Source organism: Grammomys surdaster, unplaced genomic scaffold (genome assembly GCF_004785775.1).
Source record: "Grammomys surdaster isolate TR1022 unplaced genomic scaffold, NIH_TR_1.0 98, whole genome shotgun sequence".
In the NCBI taxonomy this organism is placed as follows: Eukaryota; Metazoa; Chordata; class Mammalia; order Rodentia; family Muridae; genus Grammomys; species Grammomys surdaster.
In genome coordinates this window covers 11106087-11124820 of record NW_021604577.1, presented here as the reverse complement: position 1 = coordinate 11124820, position 18734 = coordinate 11106087, and the positions used below count along the sequence as shown (strand labels likewise).

The 18734-nt window shown below is 38.0% G+C and overlaps 1 protein-coding gene across 2 annotated transcripts in view; it reads left to right on the top strand.

Annotated features, from left to right (window-relative positions):
• Nucleotides 1–18734, top strand: part of Ttc6 (tetratricopeptide repeat domain 6) — a 153562-nt gene that overhangs the window by 129820 nt on the left and 5008 nt on the right. For both annotated transcript variants that reach the window (XM_028782530.1, XM_028782539.1), the window contains 6 exons: nt 378–491; nt 5464–5583; nt 8260–8333; nt 12785–12995; nt 15573–15725; nt 16712–16882. In XM_028782530.1, coding sequence (XP_028638363.1) covers nt 378–491; nt 5464–5583; nt 8260–8333; nt 12785–12995; nt 15573–15725; nt 16712–16882 — 843 coding nt within the window. The remainder of the gene's footprint in view (nt 1–377; nt 492–5463; nt 5584–8259; nt 8334–12784; nt 12996–15572; nt 15726–16711; nt 16883–18734) is intronic.

Here is an 18734-nt window from a genome sequence, read left to right as displayed (position 1 = left end):
CCACATTTATGTTTGTATACCATCTGTGTACAGTGCCTGTGTACACAAGAAGTGGGTGCTGGATCTCATGGAACTTGATCACAACTTACAGGCAGCAGTCAGTCGTGGGGGCTGGAGATTGAACCTGGGTCCTTTGGCATAACAACCCAGTGCTCTCAGCTGTTGAGCCATCTCTCTAGCCCGTAATTGCTTCAATTTAAGTTACTAACATTCTTAATTATATCTGTAGGTGAAAGAGCTGTAAGACTCCCTACCAAATCTTCTAAATGAACTATGTGAAAGATTAGCTTCATAGTATTAATAGGATCACATATTTATTTTATGATTAAACTTGCCTATTATGATTTATCCTGCTCACACTTTCTTTCTCCTTGTAGAATTACAAGCTAGCTGTTACAGATTTATCTACAGCTGTCAACATGGATAAGAACAGTTACACAGCGTTTTATAACAGAGCCCTGTGTTACACCAAGATAGGGGAACATCAGATGGTAAGCAGCCATTTTAGCAAATGAGAGATTTAAAGCAACATGCATTCAATGGCTCCTTGAATTAGACAAGCAATCTATAAGCAATATTTTTTAAGTAACATGGTGAAACACTTGTGAGCATGTTTAAAGCACCTGTATTTTCTTCTTTATCTCTGCTATAGTCTTGAAAAACAATTCCTATGGAAAAACACACATAAAAAAGAAACTACAAAGAACCATTTCAAATACTATTGAATTCTTTCTAAGGGCAAAATTACCTTATACAGTTTCTGCATCATTAATTCCTTTTATAATGCTTATATAAATATGTAAATGCCCATATAAATTAAGATACATTCTGTAAGTACCATCTTAAAAAATATTTTACTGATAACACCACTGTATGGGACCCAAGTTAGAGCAGTTCTTAGGGGTATTTGTTGCAGAATTCTAAGACTCTAGGAAGTGAATAGTATAATGTGTTCCACCTACAGGGGCTGTTGGCAGGGATCTGCACATGTGTTTTATAGGCCCAACCATGTTTTAAATAATATGGTGCTGCAGCAACCCCATTTCTTCACCAAACTCATTTGTATTTTCTAATTTCACACCCATTGTCTTACCGTTCATCATTATGGTTGATTTCAATGAGAATTAGCTCTGTGATCAACCACCTGAAAGTTCTTTGTGTTCTGTCTCTTGCTTCTTCTTCCTATACCTTCTTGCTTCTGCCCTTTCATAGCAGGGCCACATGCTTTTGCAGACTTCACATTCCTATTTTCCTAGACAGACACACTCCTCAGTCTTCATGAAACGTAGTGAAGTCTGCTTAAAGCATCTGCGGACTTAAAAATCACAGAGAAGACAAAGGTTGAGAAACCTTTCCACCCAGAAGAATGCAACAGTCCTAACAGCTAGCCCAGCAAGTTTGTCTTCCTCTAGAAGTGTAGACAAATGCATAATTAATTTTTTTAACAAGGCAATTGTTAAGATTCAAGGAGCCAATTAAAGGATCATTTAGTAGGGACCTACAGAGAAGGTGTCTCTGAGGACACCTTACACCCCCATTTCTGCCGTATCTCCAGGTCAAACACAGTGAGCTAGGCAAAGAAGGAACTCCTGTATGTTATCTCAGTTATGTGGAAAAGCCAATTCCTGGTTAATGAAGAACACGCAAAACAACCAAAATAAATGAGACCAAAATAGGGTTGCAAAATATTGGTGATTTTCAAGACAATATTGGTGATTTTACAGACAATAAAGTGACAGGAGGGAGAAATAACAGGAAGTAGAGGCCACAGAACTCATATAAGTCACACAAGGAATTAGAAACCTGCCCTGACATTCACACATTTGTTTGTTCCTGGGTTCACAGTCCTTAGGTAGCTTTGTGAAGCCTTCTGACTCTGGATTGGATACTCTGTCATTTCAAAGTGTCACCTCCTCCTCCTTTGCCTTCCTTCCCTGCTTCTCAGCATTCCTTCTGTCACTGAGCTAACATGCTTATGCATTCTTTATGGGTAGAGTTTCCTAAAATCTAAGCATGGTGAATTGGGTTTTTGTTTGAAATTCTAATAACTTAAAAAGCAGTCACTTTGTCTTTTTCAAGTATAGGCACTTAAACAGCACCAACATCAAAATATGTATTATTGAAACACAAAGCTGAAGAAATATAATGAAATTTAATCAACTAAAATCTCTAAAGAGACTTTTTTCATGTTTGTCATGTTTTACCCCCTCTGAAAAGCTACAAAAATATATTAGGACGAAAGTAAACACTGGAATCTATTTTAGAATTTCTGAATCAACTAGCTCGTCAGTTAGCCAGTGGATCATGAAGTCAGACAGGAAGAAGGCTTTCTTCAGCACTCACAGAGGAGGCCTTTATACATGCAGTGGTCCTATCAGGCTGACATTCAGGTCTTCAGTTTCCACCTTTCAGCAGGTGTTCACATAGCCTTAGAACAGTATGGTAGATTTTGACTTTACTATTCTGTAATCATGAAAACAGTAGCCCTTACCTCTTACTTATGACTTATTGTATGATAAGCACTGGGCTAAATACTTACCAATACATAATCAAAGCATTCCTATTCTAGGCAGAAATTGAGGGAAGGAGAACACCACTGGGATTTCCAGTTTTCTGTGTCCCTAGACAAGGATTGAGCAGAAACACATGTATATGATAGAAGGAAAAGAATGGGATTATTAAGGGAATAAAAGCTACTTCTTTTTTATTGGATATTTTTACTTATTTACAATACAGATGTCATCCCCTTTCTCCATTTACCCTCCCTAGAACCCCCTATCCTATATCCCTCTTCCTTCATGCTTTTAATACCATTTTGATTACATGCATGTATTAAGGTCAGTTCTAGGTTGAGGGTCTCACAATACAATAGATGCAAATAGTCGAGAAACAAGCAATAAAATAAACACAAATAGTCAAAGAAAAAAGCAAGGCATTAAACCCAGTTACGTGAACACTCCTGTGATCACTGTTTCTAAAGGCTTATCAGGATGACCAAAGTATCTGAGCCTACTTCCCTATCCTAGCCCAAGGTCATTTTCATGTCTGAAGCCTACTTCCTTGTTCTAGCCTAAAATTTAGATTCCTATCTGAAATTACTTCTTTGTTCTAGCTTAATATTTAGATTCCTGCCTGTGATTATGTCTTTGTTGTAGCCTATGATTAGGCTCCTACGTGAAATTGCTTCTTTATTCTAGTCTAATGTCAGATTCCTGCTTGATGCCTACTTCCTTATCCTTGGCCAATGTCATCTTTCTGCCAAGCAGCCCCAAAGGCTCTCCACCTCTCCCCCTTTTTTATTTCGTTAACAAGACTGAGCCTGTCTTAGATTGTTCTGACAAGAATGCCTTCCTTACCCATCATGGAATATGCATTATCAAAGGCAATGCACTTATGTCTTAGGTTGGTAAGGCTCTGTTCAGAATCTTACCCGTCCTTGGCTTCCCAGCCTGTTAATTTAATAACTCTGTCTGGGAGTCTATTTTCAGGTTTAAGCCATGCACTTTGGCTGAATAAAAGGCACTTCTAAGGGTGCTAGTGGGCTAAGGGTATAGAAAGATCAAGGCTTCTATTTCGCTGGAAGCAGTAGATTGGCTAATTTGTACTATACACACCGGTTTTACAAGTGCTCTGGTATGTTAGTCTTGTGAACATGTGGCAAAGGGTTATTTGGACTGGCTTCAGCCTTTATTTTGTTGTTATTACTACTGTAAGTTGTATGAGTGTCTCACCTGCATGTATACCTGCGCACTATGTGCATGCAGTGCTCACAGAAAGAGGAAGAGTTGGATTCCCGGAGGCTGGAGTTACAGATGGTTGTGAACTGTCATGTGGGTGCTGGGAATTAAACCAGGGTTCTCAGGAAGGGCAGCCAGTCCATTTAACCACCAAGATATCTCTCTGGCAATCTGTCAAGCTAGCTGATTCAGAAGTTCTAAAATAGATTCCAATTGTATTTTTATATGTACATTTTGACCTCACACTCCTGCTATATTTGTAAGTGGAGTCTAAAATGTGTATTAAGATCTCAGTATTCCAGTTTGGTAGCTGAGGAGACAGATTTCAAGTTAGGAAACTTTTCTTAAACTCAGAATCTCGTACTAGCAACGGATGATATAAATTCAGAGAAGGTTCTGGCTCTCGAATTCTTAACCAACTTTTAGGTTAGACATTCTGGAAAATGTCAGTAATTTCAGAATTTAGAGATCTGAGGCATAAATGTCAGGAATTCAAGACCAATGTGGTATCAAAGCATTTTCTGACCAGATAGTTACATGATATATGATACTATCTCAAGGAGCAATAAAACAAAAGGAAAGACAGAAAGAATACAGCACAATATAAAGCACTTTCAGTGTTCCCGTCTCCACTACCCATGCTTAGATTCCATGATGTCTTTCCTCGTGTTCAGCTGCCTGATGAGTTGCTAGGGCATTTTACATTTTGTGGGTCATTGAAAAGAATGAGTCAGATAAGGTGTGGTCAACAGTGTAGGTGGTTCTTCAAGTATTACTAAATATTTTTACAGGCCTAGCATTATCTATATTTATATTACAGTATACATATAGGTTTTCTAGTCAAACATTATCTTTAGAGTCTCATGTCAGGAAATAAGAGAAGGGCAGATGAGTAGAAAGTTAAATTCTATTTATTTGTCTTTTTAAAGTCAGTTGACACTTCAGTCATACAAGAATTGACCTTTGTCTGACCAACCATATGGTTTTTTTGACCAAAATAGACACTATAGTGATTTAGAAGTACCTAAGGCAGAGGAGAGATCAATGGCACCCTGCCTATTCAGTCAGTGGAAAACAATAAGAGTAAAGGATGCATTCTCACTAGATTAGTTCTTTGAGCTTAGTTAGCTTCTTTTCAGAAACAATCAGTATGCTTATTGACATACATTGGATTTTCCTGTTTCCCTCTTCAGTCTTGTTGTGAGCCCTTTCATTGGTTTCTGGTTTATGTATTTGATTGAAACTTACTAAGTGCCTGCATGTGAAGGCAGGGTGCTTGTCACTCAGCTCAAGGTGGTGAAAAGATTAAACACTTGCCTCCTGCAGTTTAGACTTCAGGGAGGAAGGCAATAAAATGCTAAAAAGAATTTAAATTTCAAGCAGCGATCTTCAATTTGTATTCATGTGAGTTCTTTATTTGGAGAAAGTATCCAATGTGCGGGTGGGGTGGGGGGTGTTCAGTCCTGTCCTTCTAAACTATGAAATGCATAGGAATATATACATGGGTGGCAAACAGATGGCATGTGAACCGAGGCACAGTAAGTACTTAAAAGCAGCACTAGCCATACTGCATATCAAATCTAGCATAGATAGGCCTATGTCACATTCCAGAGTGGATTCTGAGATCCTGCTCTGGGTGGAAGCATCTTTGGTCCAGGGCAGTGGATTAATAAATAAGGCTCTTAGGGAGTTGTAACTTGGCTATAAGTGAATGTTTTCTTTTTAGGCTTTAAAAGATTATGGAATTGTGCTGCTTCTTGATGCTGGAGAAAACATAGCGTTAAATACCTTCATTAACCGTGGACTCATCTATACTGAACTAGAGCAGTATGGCTTTGCACTAGAGGTGAGCCTTCCTGTGGACGTGGGCAAATGAGCTGTTTGATTTCACACCTCCCCAAAACACTAGTGTTCACTGCTGCAGAAGGGTAATATCAATGAGTGACAATGTTAGCAAGAATCTTTATAAGACCTAAGTACTTTCTACTTCATTTTGATTACAGCTGATAGTTAATGTCTTTTTTTTTAAATTAAGTTTATTACTTCCCCAAAGAAGTACATAGAAAATTCAATTGTTTGACAAAATTATTTGTACATAATTTGCTCTGCTTTGCAGTGTTCTTTTCTACTCATGGTTTTCCTTCTGTTGAAATTTGTCAAGTTAAATGCATTTCAAACAGGACAGGACATAGTTGTGTAGAGTGGGCTACTGAGAGCAGCCTTTTAGGTCTTTAAGAGCATGCCTTAGAACTGGAGCGTATGAAAACATCTTGGAAAGAAACGGGTAGTTTTCAACTGATTGCTTTACAGAGTAGATATGGTTCATAGTTCTCACTTTTTATCGTCCTTACAAATTGATGGTAATTTTTATAATTAAAATCTAGAAACAAGACAAAGATGGAATATTCCTTTGTAGTTAAGTGACAGCCATTTTATGAATTTGTTACGTCCATATAACTTTATAGACTGAAGTAATTCCTTGCTACATACCAGTGGTATAAAATTTACAATTTTAACTTAGAGACAAGGAAATGAATATCCAACAAAGGGCAAGTGAGATCTTGGAAGCAGTAAGTCCTAGGGCAAGATCTGAACTCAGGTCTCACTAGATTATAAATACCGTGTTCTTTCAGACACTGAAGACTTTTAATATTTAGGAAAGTCAAGAAAAAAATTACTCTTGACTCTTTTCTTTCCTTACATACACTTAACCCATTAACAAATCTAGCTCATTCTATCACTGAAATAAATTTTGAACAAAATCAGTTCTCCCACTTGCTGTTTTCTCCTCAACCAGGAAGTCCTAGACTAGATTTGAACTCAGATCTCAGAACAGGATTATTCAGTACACTGTCTCCTAGCATGCTAAAGTAGGTTACGCCTTAACCTTGTACAAGCATTCTCCACACAGTAGCCAAAAGACCACATTAAACCATAAAGGACGTGAAGTTAGTCCTTGGCTCCAAGTCTGCAGTGACCCATCCCACACAGTAAAACCTGAAGTCCCGAACAGGACAATCAAGGCCCAACTTGATGTGACGGATCCTCACTTCAGACTTTGGCTTCAGTCTTCGTTACTACACTGAAGCCTTTTGCTATGCCCTGGTAATGCCCACCTCTCTTCCTGCCCAGGGCCAATATACATGCTGTCCCTATGCACGTAGCATATTTGTAAGTCTAAGCCCTTCTTTAATCCAAGTTTCTGACTGAATATGATGTTTCAGTCAGAAATAACTGAATATGATCTTCCAGTCAAAAAAAAACTGGATAGTTGAAATAGGATATTAAAAATATTAAAAGACCTCAAAATAAATGTGGAAGTGGGATAAAGAAACACAAAATGAAGAACACATGCCAGCAAAAACAAGTAATAAGTTATTAGACCCCAATCCAATGATGTCAGCAGTTATATTAACTAAGAATGGTCAAATGACACCACTAAAAAAGAATAAAAGAATAGACTATCAGACGGGAATTTTGAAAAATAGTATATTCTTTGTACATGGAATACACTTCAAATATAATGGTATGGATAATGAAAATATATAAAACACACAAAACCAAAATAGTAATCCTTCCTTTGTGTAAGGAAAACAAGCCACTAAAAATTAAATAAATTTAAATGATGCAGAGGAAGAAACAATAAAAATTATAATGGTGAGTGATAAAAGAAGAACCAAGACAAAGTCATGAAACTTATCCACAGGAAAGAAAGATTCACAGAAGGATCGATGAACTCAGAGCTTACATGGTGTGAGAACTGTGACACACTAGAGAGACAGCGGGCGGCGTCTGATCTTCCCAGGCAGAGCTGAATTAGGAAGCATCCAGGCTGCAATGCATCAGAGGCTAATGATGTGTTGTGATTCATCAGGAACATTTCCTGTGCCTTTTCTTTCAAATCTTCATGCTGCAGACTCAGCACTTTCAATTCTTTGAAGCCACCTGTTTCCCAGGTCCATTCAAATCAATTCCAGCATCCCCTCCAAATTTTACATCCTAGAGTTCGAGATTCTAGATTTTTTTTTTTAAACTTTACAAAGGGGTCTGGATCCTTACCAGACTCATATACCCTCTTCAAGAAGTGTGGATTCCAAAGGTAGGTTCAGATTAAACTAATCAACATACAATGCTTTGTTAGCACTTACTGGCCTAGTGCCTAACTGTTCAAAAGTCATATAATTCCAAAGGTTCTTTCCAGGGGAATTTCCTCTTCTGTTTGAGAAGGGAAATTTCTGGTAGCATACACAGCAAAAGGAAGTATGTGAGATTCTTTGTAGCACAGGGCAGCACCACAGGAAAAGTCCCGGTTCTTAAGGTAGGCGTGAGTAACATAAACTTGGGGTGTTAATAATGACTGGATTCCTTGCTCTACCCACTCTCATAGGGTGTGACTAAAAAGCAAAGCTTTAGGAAGATATCTGTTTTAATGCTTATATATACTTAATGTGGAATCAAAGTTGGAAGGAAGTTTAAAGAGAAACCCATGACAAAATAACAAGGTCTCATAAAATTGTTTCAGGATTTTAAACAAGCTGCACTGATGAGCGAGACTAGTGTGAGCCTTTGTCAAGCTACTGCCATGTGCCACCACAGGTACGGAGCCACCGACATTGTCAAAAGGGAGGCGAGAGGAATCAGCAGACATATCCAGTTATAGCCCCGTAACTGAAGACAGCAGGGGATGGGGAGGGCGGAGGGAGGTGTGACTATGATAGATTACAAAATGTCGGTAGGCGTATAAAGAATTCCTCGCATAGTTCTGGGGGCTGTATCAGAAGTTCCCTTGTACCTTCTAAAAAAACTGATTTGTACCAAATCACAAGTAAGTACTTATGTCACAGCTTTGAAGATGTACGTTGATCCAAGCGTATACACACAATGACAACTAAATGGATGCATAGCTTGAAATATCTAGGCATAAAATAATTTGTTCAGAAAGCTCATTTCTCAGAAAAGAGGGTGTTTTAAAGATATTTTCAAGAAAAATTTGCGCCAATAAGACATTTATACATCGAAAACTACTGAAAACAATCCAAGAAAATGCTTCAGAATATATTAAAATGTACAAAAAATACAATTCCTCAGAGTTAGCGCCTTCTGAGATTTCTGTACAACATATAAACAAGCGCAGTTAGAAATAACAAGAATAATGAACAACTTTCAGAAAAACCGCACAGGTTTTAATATGGGTACAATGTTATTGTTTAATAATAGTTTATAGCATTACTTTTGGTAAGGGAAACAATAACAGTTCCTTTGGAGGCTTAAATTGGGATGGTTTGTAAATTACAGAGGCAAGTCTGTGCAAGTGCAGAGTTTAAGAGACTAGAGTTTGAATTAGTTGGAAAACTGACATACTTATTTTCCCCTTTAGGGTGTAGAGACATAGCTACATCTCCCCTACGAGAAGCGAAGTTCTTTATTGTAAGAAGAAAGTACTATAGTAGTTATAAATTCTGCAGATGCCCTGGGGTTAAAAACCCGGTCTCAGACCTTTCATTATACGCAGTCACAGCTTCCTCTATTCCGATGCATTGATCTTTGTGCAAACCATCTCCTTAAGTACTTGTCATTCTTAAGAAGAGATGGAATAGTGACTGATGTGTTTACTCTGGTGGACATGTGTAGGCCAAAATGTCTGGGACCATTGCATTCAGTCAACATCTGAAACATCCATAATGTCTCTCAAACCCGATTCTATTTAACAGCTATTAGAATCAGCCAGTCTCCCTGTGTAAGAAGCGTGTCTCGTCTTTATGAAGTGTAATGTTGAGATAGAACAGCAAAGCCCTCCTACAGCTGATACTGTTCTGCAGTCCCAAATATCCAACTCTCAACAGCTCTCTGGGCCCTCCATTATTCTCCAATGAAAGTGGAATTTAAATCAGCTGTGAAGACCGGACAGCTCAGAGTTTTAATCACCATGTGTTGAGTTTTCACAGTTTGAGCTTTAACAACAAGGAATATTTAGTGATTATATATTTTTAGAAAGACCATTTTAGTAACATACATACACTATGGAAGCAGGGCTTATAAATATGAGACTGACTTTTGACGTTTTTGGCAGAATGAATATATATAAATCATATATCAATTAATCAATATAACCAATTAATATTAATCATAAATTAATTAATATACAATCAATTAATATTAATTAACAATTGATATATTTATCATACATTAATTAATATATCAATTAATATATATTAAATATATATATTAGTTTGGAACATTTTATAAAAGTAACAAACCTTTAAATGTTAGTACATTGACCTTTGAACTAACTCATGGAGCTGAAGACGTTTGAAGAATTCTTTGCATATTTCCAGCTCTCACTCTCGAGGTTGCCAGTAGACAACATTCCTTAGGCTGAATATTCTACTCACTGCCCACTTTAATCAGCAAGGGTATTGTGCTAATGTGAACCTTTAGATCTCAATGAGAAAGCCACCTTTGTATTTTACATCTACTACCTGACTATATGTCACAAACACCTGCTACCAGGACACGTTTATTGTACTATTTTAATATTTGCATAAGCTATTTTTTGAGTCTTTTCCTCTGCAAACCACATTTTTCAGTGTTTGAGAGTATTAGTGATTCATTTGTATCTGGTCCCATGTGTGATTACTGTGAATGCATTGGTCACCTGTGTCTGTGCTTCAGAGCGGACACTAAACCAAGCACCTCCTGAGAGTGATCACGGGACATTCTATTCATATACTAACATTTATTTCAGGAAAACTATTAATTCTCTTTGTATATGTGACAGCTGATATTTAGCGACTTACAGATCAATGAACACCCAAAAGCAATGTAGATATTCTGCCAAATCTTCCCACTGGAAAGTGCCATGTTGGGGCTTAGCAAGAGCAGTAGCCCATAGGATGCTGTGGCAGACCGGTCTCCAGGAAAATGAAAGCGTTCTTTCTCCAGGGCATCTGGTTCATTTTCTCTCTTGTCTATTGGAATAGGAAGCTGAGGAGACTTTGTCTTCAGCTCTGCCCCCTGGTGTGGTAGTGACTGTCATTCAGGGATAATTTTCAGGTGCTTGTCAGGTGGCTTTCTAGATCCATTTTAGCTTTTAGGCTGTTTACTCAGCTGGATGGACTAAGTGCACAACAGTTAGTGTTGATAGCTACATAATATCACCGCCCTTCATAATATACAACGTGCACTACAGAGAAATGAGCTTTGGTGCACTGTCTAATTTGCTATTCTATGCTTTTGTAATTGGTTGGGCCACACAGAAAGAAAGATTATATTTTATAAGCCCTGTTGCAGAGTATACATCCACTGAGATTTTTAAATTCCTTGATGGATGAGAAGGGCGGTGGATATGATACAAACTGAATGCCAATGAAATAGGAACGCCTCAATAATTTACAATGAATATATAATGATTGCCTGGAAAATCCATACATTGGTCCTATCGGTATATATTGTAAAGTAAATACCTCTCTATGCACTAGTGGAAATACTGCGTATAAGATAACCTACCAAAGAATGTATTTTACAAAGAAGTACTATGCCATTTTATTCTAGTTAAATAGTGTTACTCCCTGTGTAGAATTGCTGATGTAATTCACAAAAAGAAGGCACCTGGAAAGGCACTGTGACCCCACATTCAAAAGCACTGGCACCTTATATCATTATTGAGAAAACAGCACAGTTCCACTATAAACTCCCAGAGACATGATCCTGTGATTTCTGAGCAACCACATACAGAAGGACCTCAGAATTTACCACATGGCTCAAGAAGGCCATTGCCAACCCTTGCCTGTCTGAGACATAAGAAGCCATGTTTTTTTTACTACTTCAGTGTTGATCCTGGTGTGGTCATCTAAATGACCCATAATGCCTTTGGGTAGTATTTGACAGAAAACAGAACAAATGAACAAAAAACCTGTGGAGGCAGAAGAGGGTTTTTTTCTAAGATCTATTATTTGTATTTATAGGTATGTGTGTGTGCTCGTATGAGTTTATGCAGGGTGTCTATGGAGGCCATCGGTTCTCTGGATGCTTGTGAGCTGCCTGATATGGGTGGCTGGGAACCCAACCTAGTCTTCTGCAATAGAAATAGACATTCTTAACCACAGAAGCATCTCTCAAGCCCTTAGTTGTTTTTGTTGCTATTGTGGACAAGCATTGAAACAAATACTTTTTAAACAATATGTGAGGTCTCTGATATTATTTCAATGAAATGGGCATGTTCCTTAAAAAAGGAAATACTAAATATATATACATTTATTTTTACTGTATGCCATGAGTCAGTCAATGACGGGATAAATTCTATAGGAGGCCCTGTTAGACAAGTTTGTTTTGATGTGGGAGTCATGAGGTATTCTTATAGAAACTAATGTTACGGCATCTGTAGGTGATATAAGCTTATACGATTATTGCTGTATAAATGGTCCTCTGTAAACTGAAGCATTATGAGGTATATTGAGACTGTAATTTAAATATCATATATTATCAATATAGTACATGTTTTTCTATGTTGGTAACATATCATAGTTAAAACAAAGTTTAGGACTGTCATTTAGACTTCTATATTTTTGGAAAATAGAATTCAAAACAAATATTACACATTCTGTGAAAATGGTATGTATGTATGTATGTATGTATGTATGGTATGTGTGGTGTATGTGGTGTGGTGTGTGTGTGTGTGTGTGTGTGTGCGTGTGTGCATACACAAATATGGATGTTAAATGGCTTTTCTTCTACCACATGAGTCACTGGGATCAAACTCAGGTTATCAGGCTTGGTGGCAAGTGCCTTTACCCATTGAGCCATCTTGCAGCCCTTCAGAATGGTTTTCACTTTCCTCCTTCTCCTCACAAAAATCTCTGGAGATTCTTCTTGAGTTTTTTAGATCGTATAATTTGTATAATTCTTACATAATAAAATGTTATATAATAAAAGATTTTCTATAAATGTTACTACAAACCTTTTTGAAGAAGTCATATGCAGAAAACATTGACTAGGTTGCTAGCAAACATCAGTCCACTGGTGAAGGCATTTCATTTTCTTTTTTTCAGAATTAAAGAGTTTGAAGGAGCTATTGAATTCTTTACCAGAGCTCTTAAAATTGACCCACATTATGTGGATGCTTATATTGGACGGGGGAATTCTTACATGGACTCTGGACAGGACGAAGCTATGATACAAGCCCAGAAGGACTTTCTGAAAGCGCTTCATACTGACCCATCATGTTTAAAAGCCAGAATTAGTCTAGGCTATAATTTGCAGGTAAAATGTAACAACACTTTTCGCACTGAGAACACCGTTTGGACAGGAGAAAGAGATATTTGGTTCTTTACTGGCGAGGCAGTCAATTATTATTTCTCAGGTTAACATCTAGTTTGCCTTAAGTCTAGTTACAGAAGGTAGCAATGGAGAGCAAGTGCTCAATTAAATTCTGAGACCTTCCTTTGATGAGTCTGAGCTCATCGAAGACTCATGATAACGTCAGAAGTGACGTTTGTCATCATGATGGATGCCCAAGAATCTGTTAGTAAGAGAAAAGTGATTGCTCTACTAGAATTAAACGTAAAGTTAACATTATGATCACAATATAAACAATGCATGGTCCATTTAAAGAACAGACTAGATGACTTTCAAAGATCTAGGGCTGAATGGCAGCCAATGCAATGTGCTCACACCATTTACAGGCCGAGCACCTAATATGGACGAAGACTTGCTCCCAGCCCCCAGAGACAGCAGTCTATAAGAAACACAGTTTCTTTTGGATTGATAAACTCCTAGTTTGGAGAGAAAGGCATTGTTATGTGTATGAGTAATTATTTGATTATAGCTGATAAATGTAACAAAAACAAAATGAAAAACAAACCCCAAAGAGTTTTTAGTAGAAAGAAGCCCAACCAAGAGATAAGAGAACTTACTGATGAATGACGTTGGGGTATGAAAGACTAGTATTTAGATAGAGGGAGGGACAGAGGCTAGGATTTATTTAGTCTTGGTGACAGAGGGAACAACCCTTTAAGAAACATTGTAGGAAGAGGCAAGGGGCCAACACACGCAGAATGTAGTGGTGAGAGAGTGATCTGAGAGAGATAATTACACATGAGCTGGAATAAAAGCCTTGAAGTCCAGCTAAAATCAGAGTAGCACCAATCAGAGACACGACATCAAGTTTGTGTCTTGTGAAAATCCTACTGGGTATATAACCAGGAAAGGCTATTGAGAAGCACCTCAGTATGTACGAGTGAATCAGGAAAGGGAGGGGCCAATAAAGAAGAATTAGGCCATCCAAGTGCTGTCCAGGGAAAGAATGGCAGTCTTTTCTACAGATACATATAGATAGATTCCTTGCTGTTTGCCAAGGACCGGGGTTATCACAGTGAGCACAGCAGATCAGCAGATATCAAGAGCAGCTGGCAAATTAAATCCTTCCATGAGATGGTTTGCCATTTGCTATTTTTACAGTGCAACCTCAGTTTGCCCACTTCTTTGTTTAAGTCAACTTGTGATGGCCACGCAGATGTTTGCTAGTTAGAAATCAGGATCCAGTTCCCTTACTAGATACCTTTGCTTACAGCTTTATGTGAGAGTCACTAGGTTCAGGTTAGTTAGAATGTGCCAGCCTCTGAGATCCTGGCAAGTCGAGTTTTTGAGCCTGTGAGAAAAAGAACAGAAGCTGGACCATCATGAATTAATTAACTCCCTGCCTGCCTGTGGGAAGGTGTTTAGTCGCCAGATGGCCTGCTCTGGGAAGTACTCTGACATCTTCTGTTAATAGTTCCTGTCTTCTGATCCTTTATCCTTTTTTTTTTCTTTTTTTTCCCAGTTGGCACAAAGATTGCTATAAACAGATGCTTGGTAGATTTACATGATCTTCTGTGGAGTATATGTAGTGTTGCTAAAATTTCACATGCTGGAGCAATTAATTTGTATTATTATTTCATTTATTTATGTGGCACACACTAATTTGGTTTTGTGTGTTATGCATATATTATAGATATCTGGTGTCTTAGTTAGGGTTTCTATTGCTGTGAAGAGACACCATGACCACTGCAACTCTTATAAGGAAAAAACCACTTAGCTGGGGCTGGCTTATAGTTTTAGAGGCTTAGTCCATTATGGTCAAGGCAGGAAGACATGGCAACTGGCAACATACAGGCAGACATGGTGCTGGAGACGAGCTGAGGAGGCTACACCCTGATACACAGGCAGCAGGGGGAGACTGTGAGCCATACTTGGAATAGCTTGAGCATAGGAGACCTCAAGGCCCACCCCCCACAGTGACATACTTCCTCCAACAAGTACAGATCTGTTCCAAAAAGGCCACACCTCCTAATAGTACCACTCCCTATGGGCCAAGCATTCAAACACATGATTCTATAGGGGTCATTCCTATTCAAACCACCATATCTGGAGATATTTATCTCTATCTATCTATCTATCTATCTATCTATCTATCTATCTATCTATCTATCTATACATTGACACACACACACACACATGCTTACTTGAGACAGTGTCTCACTATACTTATCAGGCTGGCCTCAAACCCACAGAAATCTGCCTCCTGAGTACTGGGTTCAAAGGTGTGTGCTACCACTTCTAGCTATTTGTGGCTATCAATGTAAGTTTTTTTTTGTTAGTTAACAGAAGAATAGTTTACATATAGTAGCTATGACTTTAAGTTGTTTAAGATTAGTATAGTAGATGACAATACAATTATATTTATTTGAACATAATTTGATTATAAAACGTAGAGGCAATTAATCAATTGAAGATACTCATAGCCTGGTTTGTCATGTTAAATACTGTTTCTTGCTTCATGATATTGTATAACTATTTTAGGCCCAAGGAAAATTCCAGAAAGCTTGGAAACACTTTACTGTTGGCATAGAAGCTAATCCAAAGAGCTATCTAGCCTATGAAGGGCGAGCTGTGGTTTGTCTTCAAATGAGTAATTATTTTGCTGCAATGCAGGATATCAATTGTGCCATAAAGGTAAACAATCTATATTGATGATACTGTTAATAAGATATATTCACACCATCAATGAATAAGTCTAAGTATGTTATTCTTTGTTACATATTTAAAGTGATATGTAGAGAAATAATGTTCTGTTCCCCCCAGAGTTTGCTTGTTTTGCAGTCTAAATGCGTGTAAAAATTAAAAGCACATTCTTTTTTAGATTATTTATTTATTTACTATATGTGAGTACACTGTAGCTGTCTCCAGACACCCATATGAGGGCATCAGATCTCATTGCAGATGTTTGTGAGCCACCATGTGGTTGCTGGGATTTGAACTCATGACCTCTAGAAGAGCAGTCAGTGCTCTTAACCGCTGAGCCATCTCTCCAGCCATAAAAGCACATTCTTGATAAGTATTGATCCCTCTTAGCAAATGCAGCTTGTATGTTTCATGGAACCGTGATAGTATTTTGTAATACAAGATGGAGTCAGGTTGTAACAGTGATATCCTATGTTTGAAGCCATTGGAAAATAGCATAGATGTTTGCGTCTCCCTGCAGTGAAAGAGCCGCCTTCTCGTGCTTTGAATTCTCACCTAGCTTTTCAGTTTTGTTTCTGTAATTCCGAGATATTACTAGGGTGATATAAAAAAGGTAAAAGAATGAAAGTAATTGTTTCTGCATAGGACAGTGAAATATGTTAACTGTTCAATTTAATGGCTTCTCTCGCTTAACAAATAAACAGATAAATGTTCCCCATGGCCATTCCTTAGAAAGGACCTAAGTAAAGCTCTACAATTATTTGTTTTATGGCAGCCATTCAATAAACCATTGACAAACCAATTTCAAACTATGCCCTTTCTGAAAATATTTGCTCTAATTGTTTTTTTTTTTTTAACACCTGCACTGTAAAAATACTTGTTCCCTCAAGTGGATTTCAGAACATTCACTTGACAGACATGATATGGGAGGTTATTACTATTCCCAGAGGGCAAATCCTCCTGTGATTATGTTGCAGATCAATTCGACAGCAGAATTCCTAACAAACCGTGGCGTGATTCATGAGTTCATGGGTCAACGACAGAGCGCAATGGCAGACTATCAAGCAGCGATTTCTCTGGACCCCAACTACTCACTCGCTTACTTTAACGCGGGAAACATCTACCTTCACCACCGGCAGTTCTCTCAGGCAATGTGCATTTTCCTTAACACTTTCTTTGGGCACTATATGCTTCTTTGTTATACAGAATTTTGAAGCTCAGCCTTGATATCTCAGGCTAATAAATAATGCTCCATTCCATAAAGACGCTTATTCTCAATGGTTACATGTGTATACTTGTGTAGATTTATACCCCTCAGTGTTCCTGACCGTTCAGTACTGGCCTAGTAAATGCTGATTTTAATTTTCCAGTGCTTGGCCATTCCCTTTGTCTGATCAGCTTCTAGGTCAGAATCCTGCTCTTCACTGCACTTATGCTTCCCTCGAGATCCTCTTTATGCTGGGAGCATCGGACCCATCTTAATCTATGTTTTCTAATCATCAGTCACACGAGTACAGGAAATGAGAAGACACGCTTAGTTCTGGTTTTATATGACCATTTAACCTCTAGTCATTTCAACTTACACTGTATGTAAAAAGCTTGCTAGACTTTTAGATGATATATATTTAGATTTATTGTACTTGGAATACACCTACAGGATTAAACCTCTTGTTTTTCTTAAATCTTTATCTTTCTATGTGAAGTCACTGTTTTTAGGCTTTCCCCCACTTTACCTCATTCTTTTCAATTTTAAGTTGACTGAATTTTTATCCACACATATTAATTTATATTACAATAATTTATCAATGCTGTGTCTATTTTCTGAGTGTTGTTTTTAGCAGAATCTCATATAATTTTATTTTTTAAAAACCAAGTAAGATACAAATAATATGAAATTTATAATCTTAGCCACTATTAAATTATATTTCCACCATGGTAAATATATGCCATAATGCTTCCTAGAATTTTGCACTTGTAATTTGAATTTTCCTGTTGCTTGGGAATAAATCAGTTGGGAATTTAATCAGGTGGAGGGATTTTATATTGTCTATGCTTTATGTGTACTTTAAATGTATTTTACTCAGTGTTGCGTTCCCTTTTGAGTATTTTGTTTTTTTCTGATTTACAGCAAGGTTTATAGTTTTGCTCTAGTGACTATAAAAGCACCTTTATGACCCTTCGTCATTATTTCTTTACTTTCTCTACTATGAGCAAAAATTACACTTGAATGTCCTTCTCATTAACATAGCAGCACAAATCTATACCGTTCATCCTTGTTTTTGCTTTCGTTCTTTTGAGACAGTCTCCCTGCATACCCCAGACTAGTATCTGACCCGAGGTCTTTCTGATCTGCATCTCCAGAGAGTGGAGTGCTAGGATTATAGGTGTGCATGATGATGCTGGCTGCAATCTTTAAGAGGAGGTAACTCATACCTACTCTAGCCCCCTCTTCCACTCCAATACTGATCTCCACAGAAGGATCCTTTAAGTAATGCCTACAGTGGTTGTCTCTGTCCCTGTCTCAGATTCTCCACACACCTGCCTTCTCATTTCAGCCTTTGCCCCCACTGCTCCTCCAGCTTCTTCTTGCCAGAACCCCAGTGACTCCTCTAACCTCTTTTCCTGGACCCCTCAGCAGCATTTGTAGGGCACTTACTGATTCACAAGCGTTTTTCCACTTTTTGATACTGTTCTGTCCTGACTTTCTTATCATAGAGCTGTCTGGGTGTTCCATGCTCAGGGGTGACCCTGCAAACTCGCTGAATTCTGTGATGAATCTGGTTGGGCTCAGTATAGATTAGATGCAAGGACAGTCCTCAAAGGTGTAACTATCTAAGACATGAATGGGGTTGTCATTACTCAGATGCAACTGGGAAGACTGACAAGCCAATGCCTTAAATTTCAGATTATTTTGCATCATAAGATAGGTAAAAAGACTGGGCTCAGTGGCACAAACCTATAATGCTAGATGCTAGAAAGACTGAGGCAGGAGGATTGAAA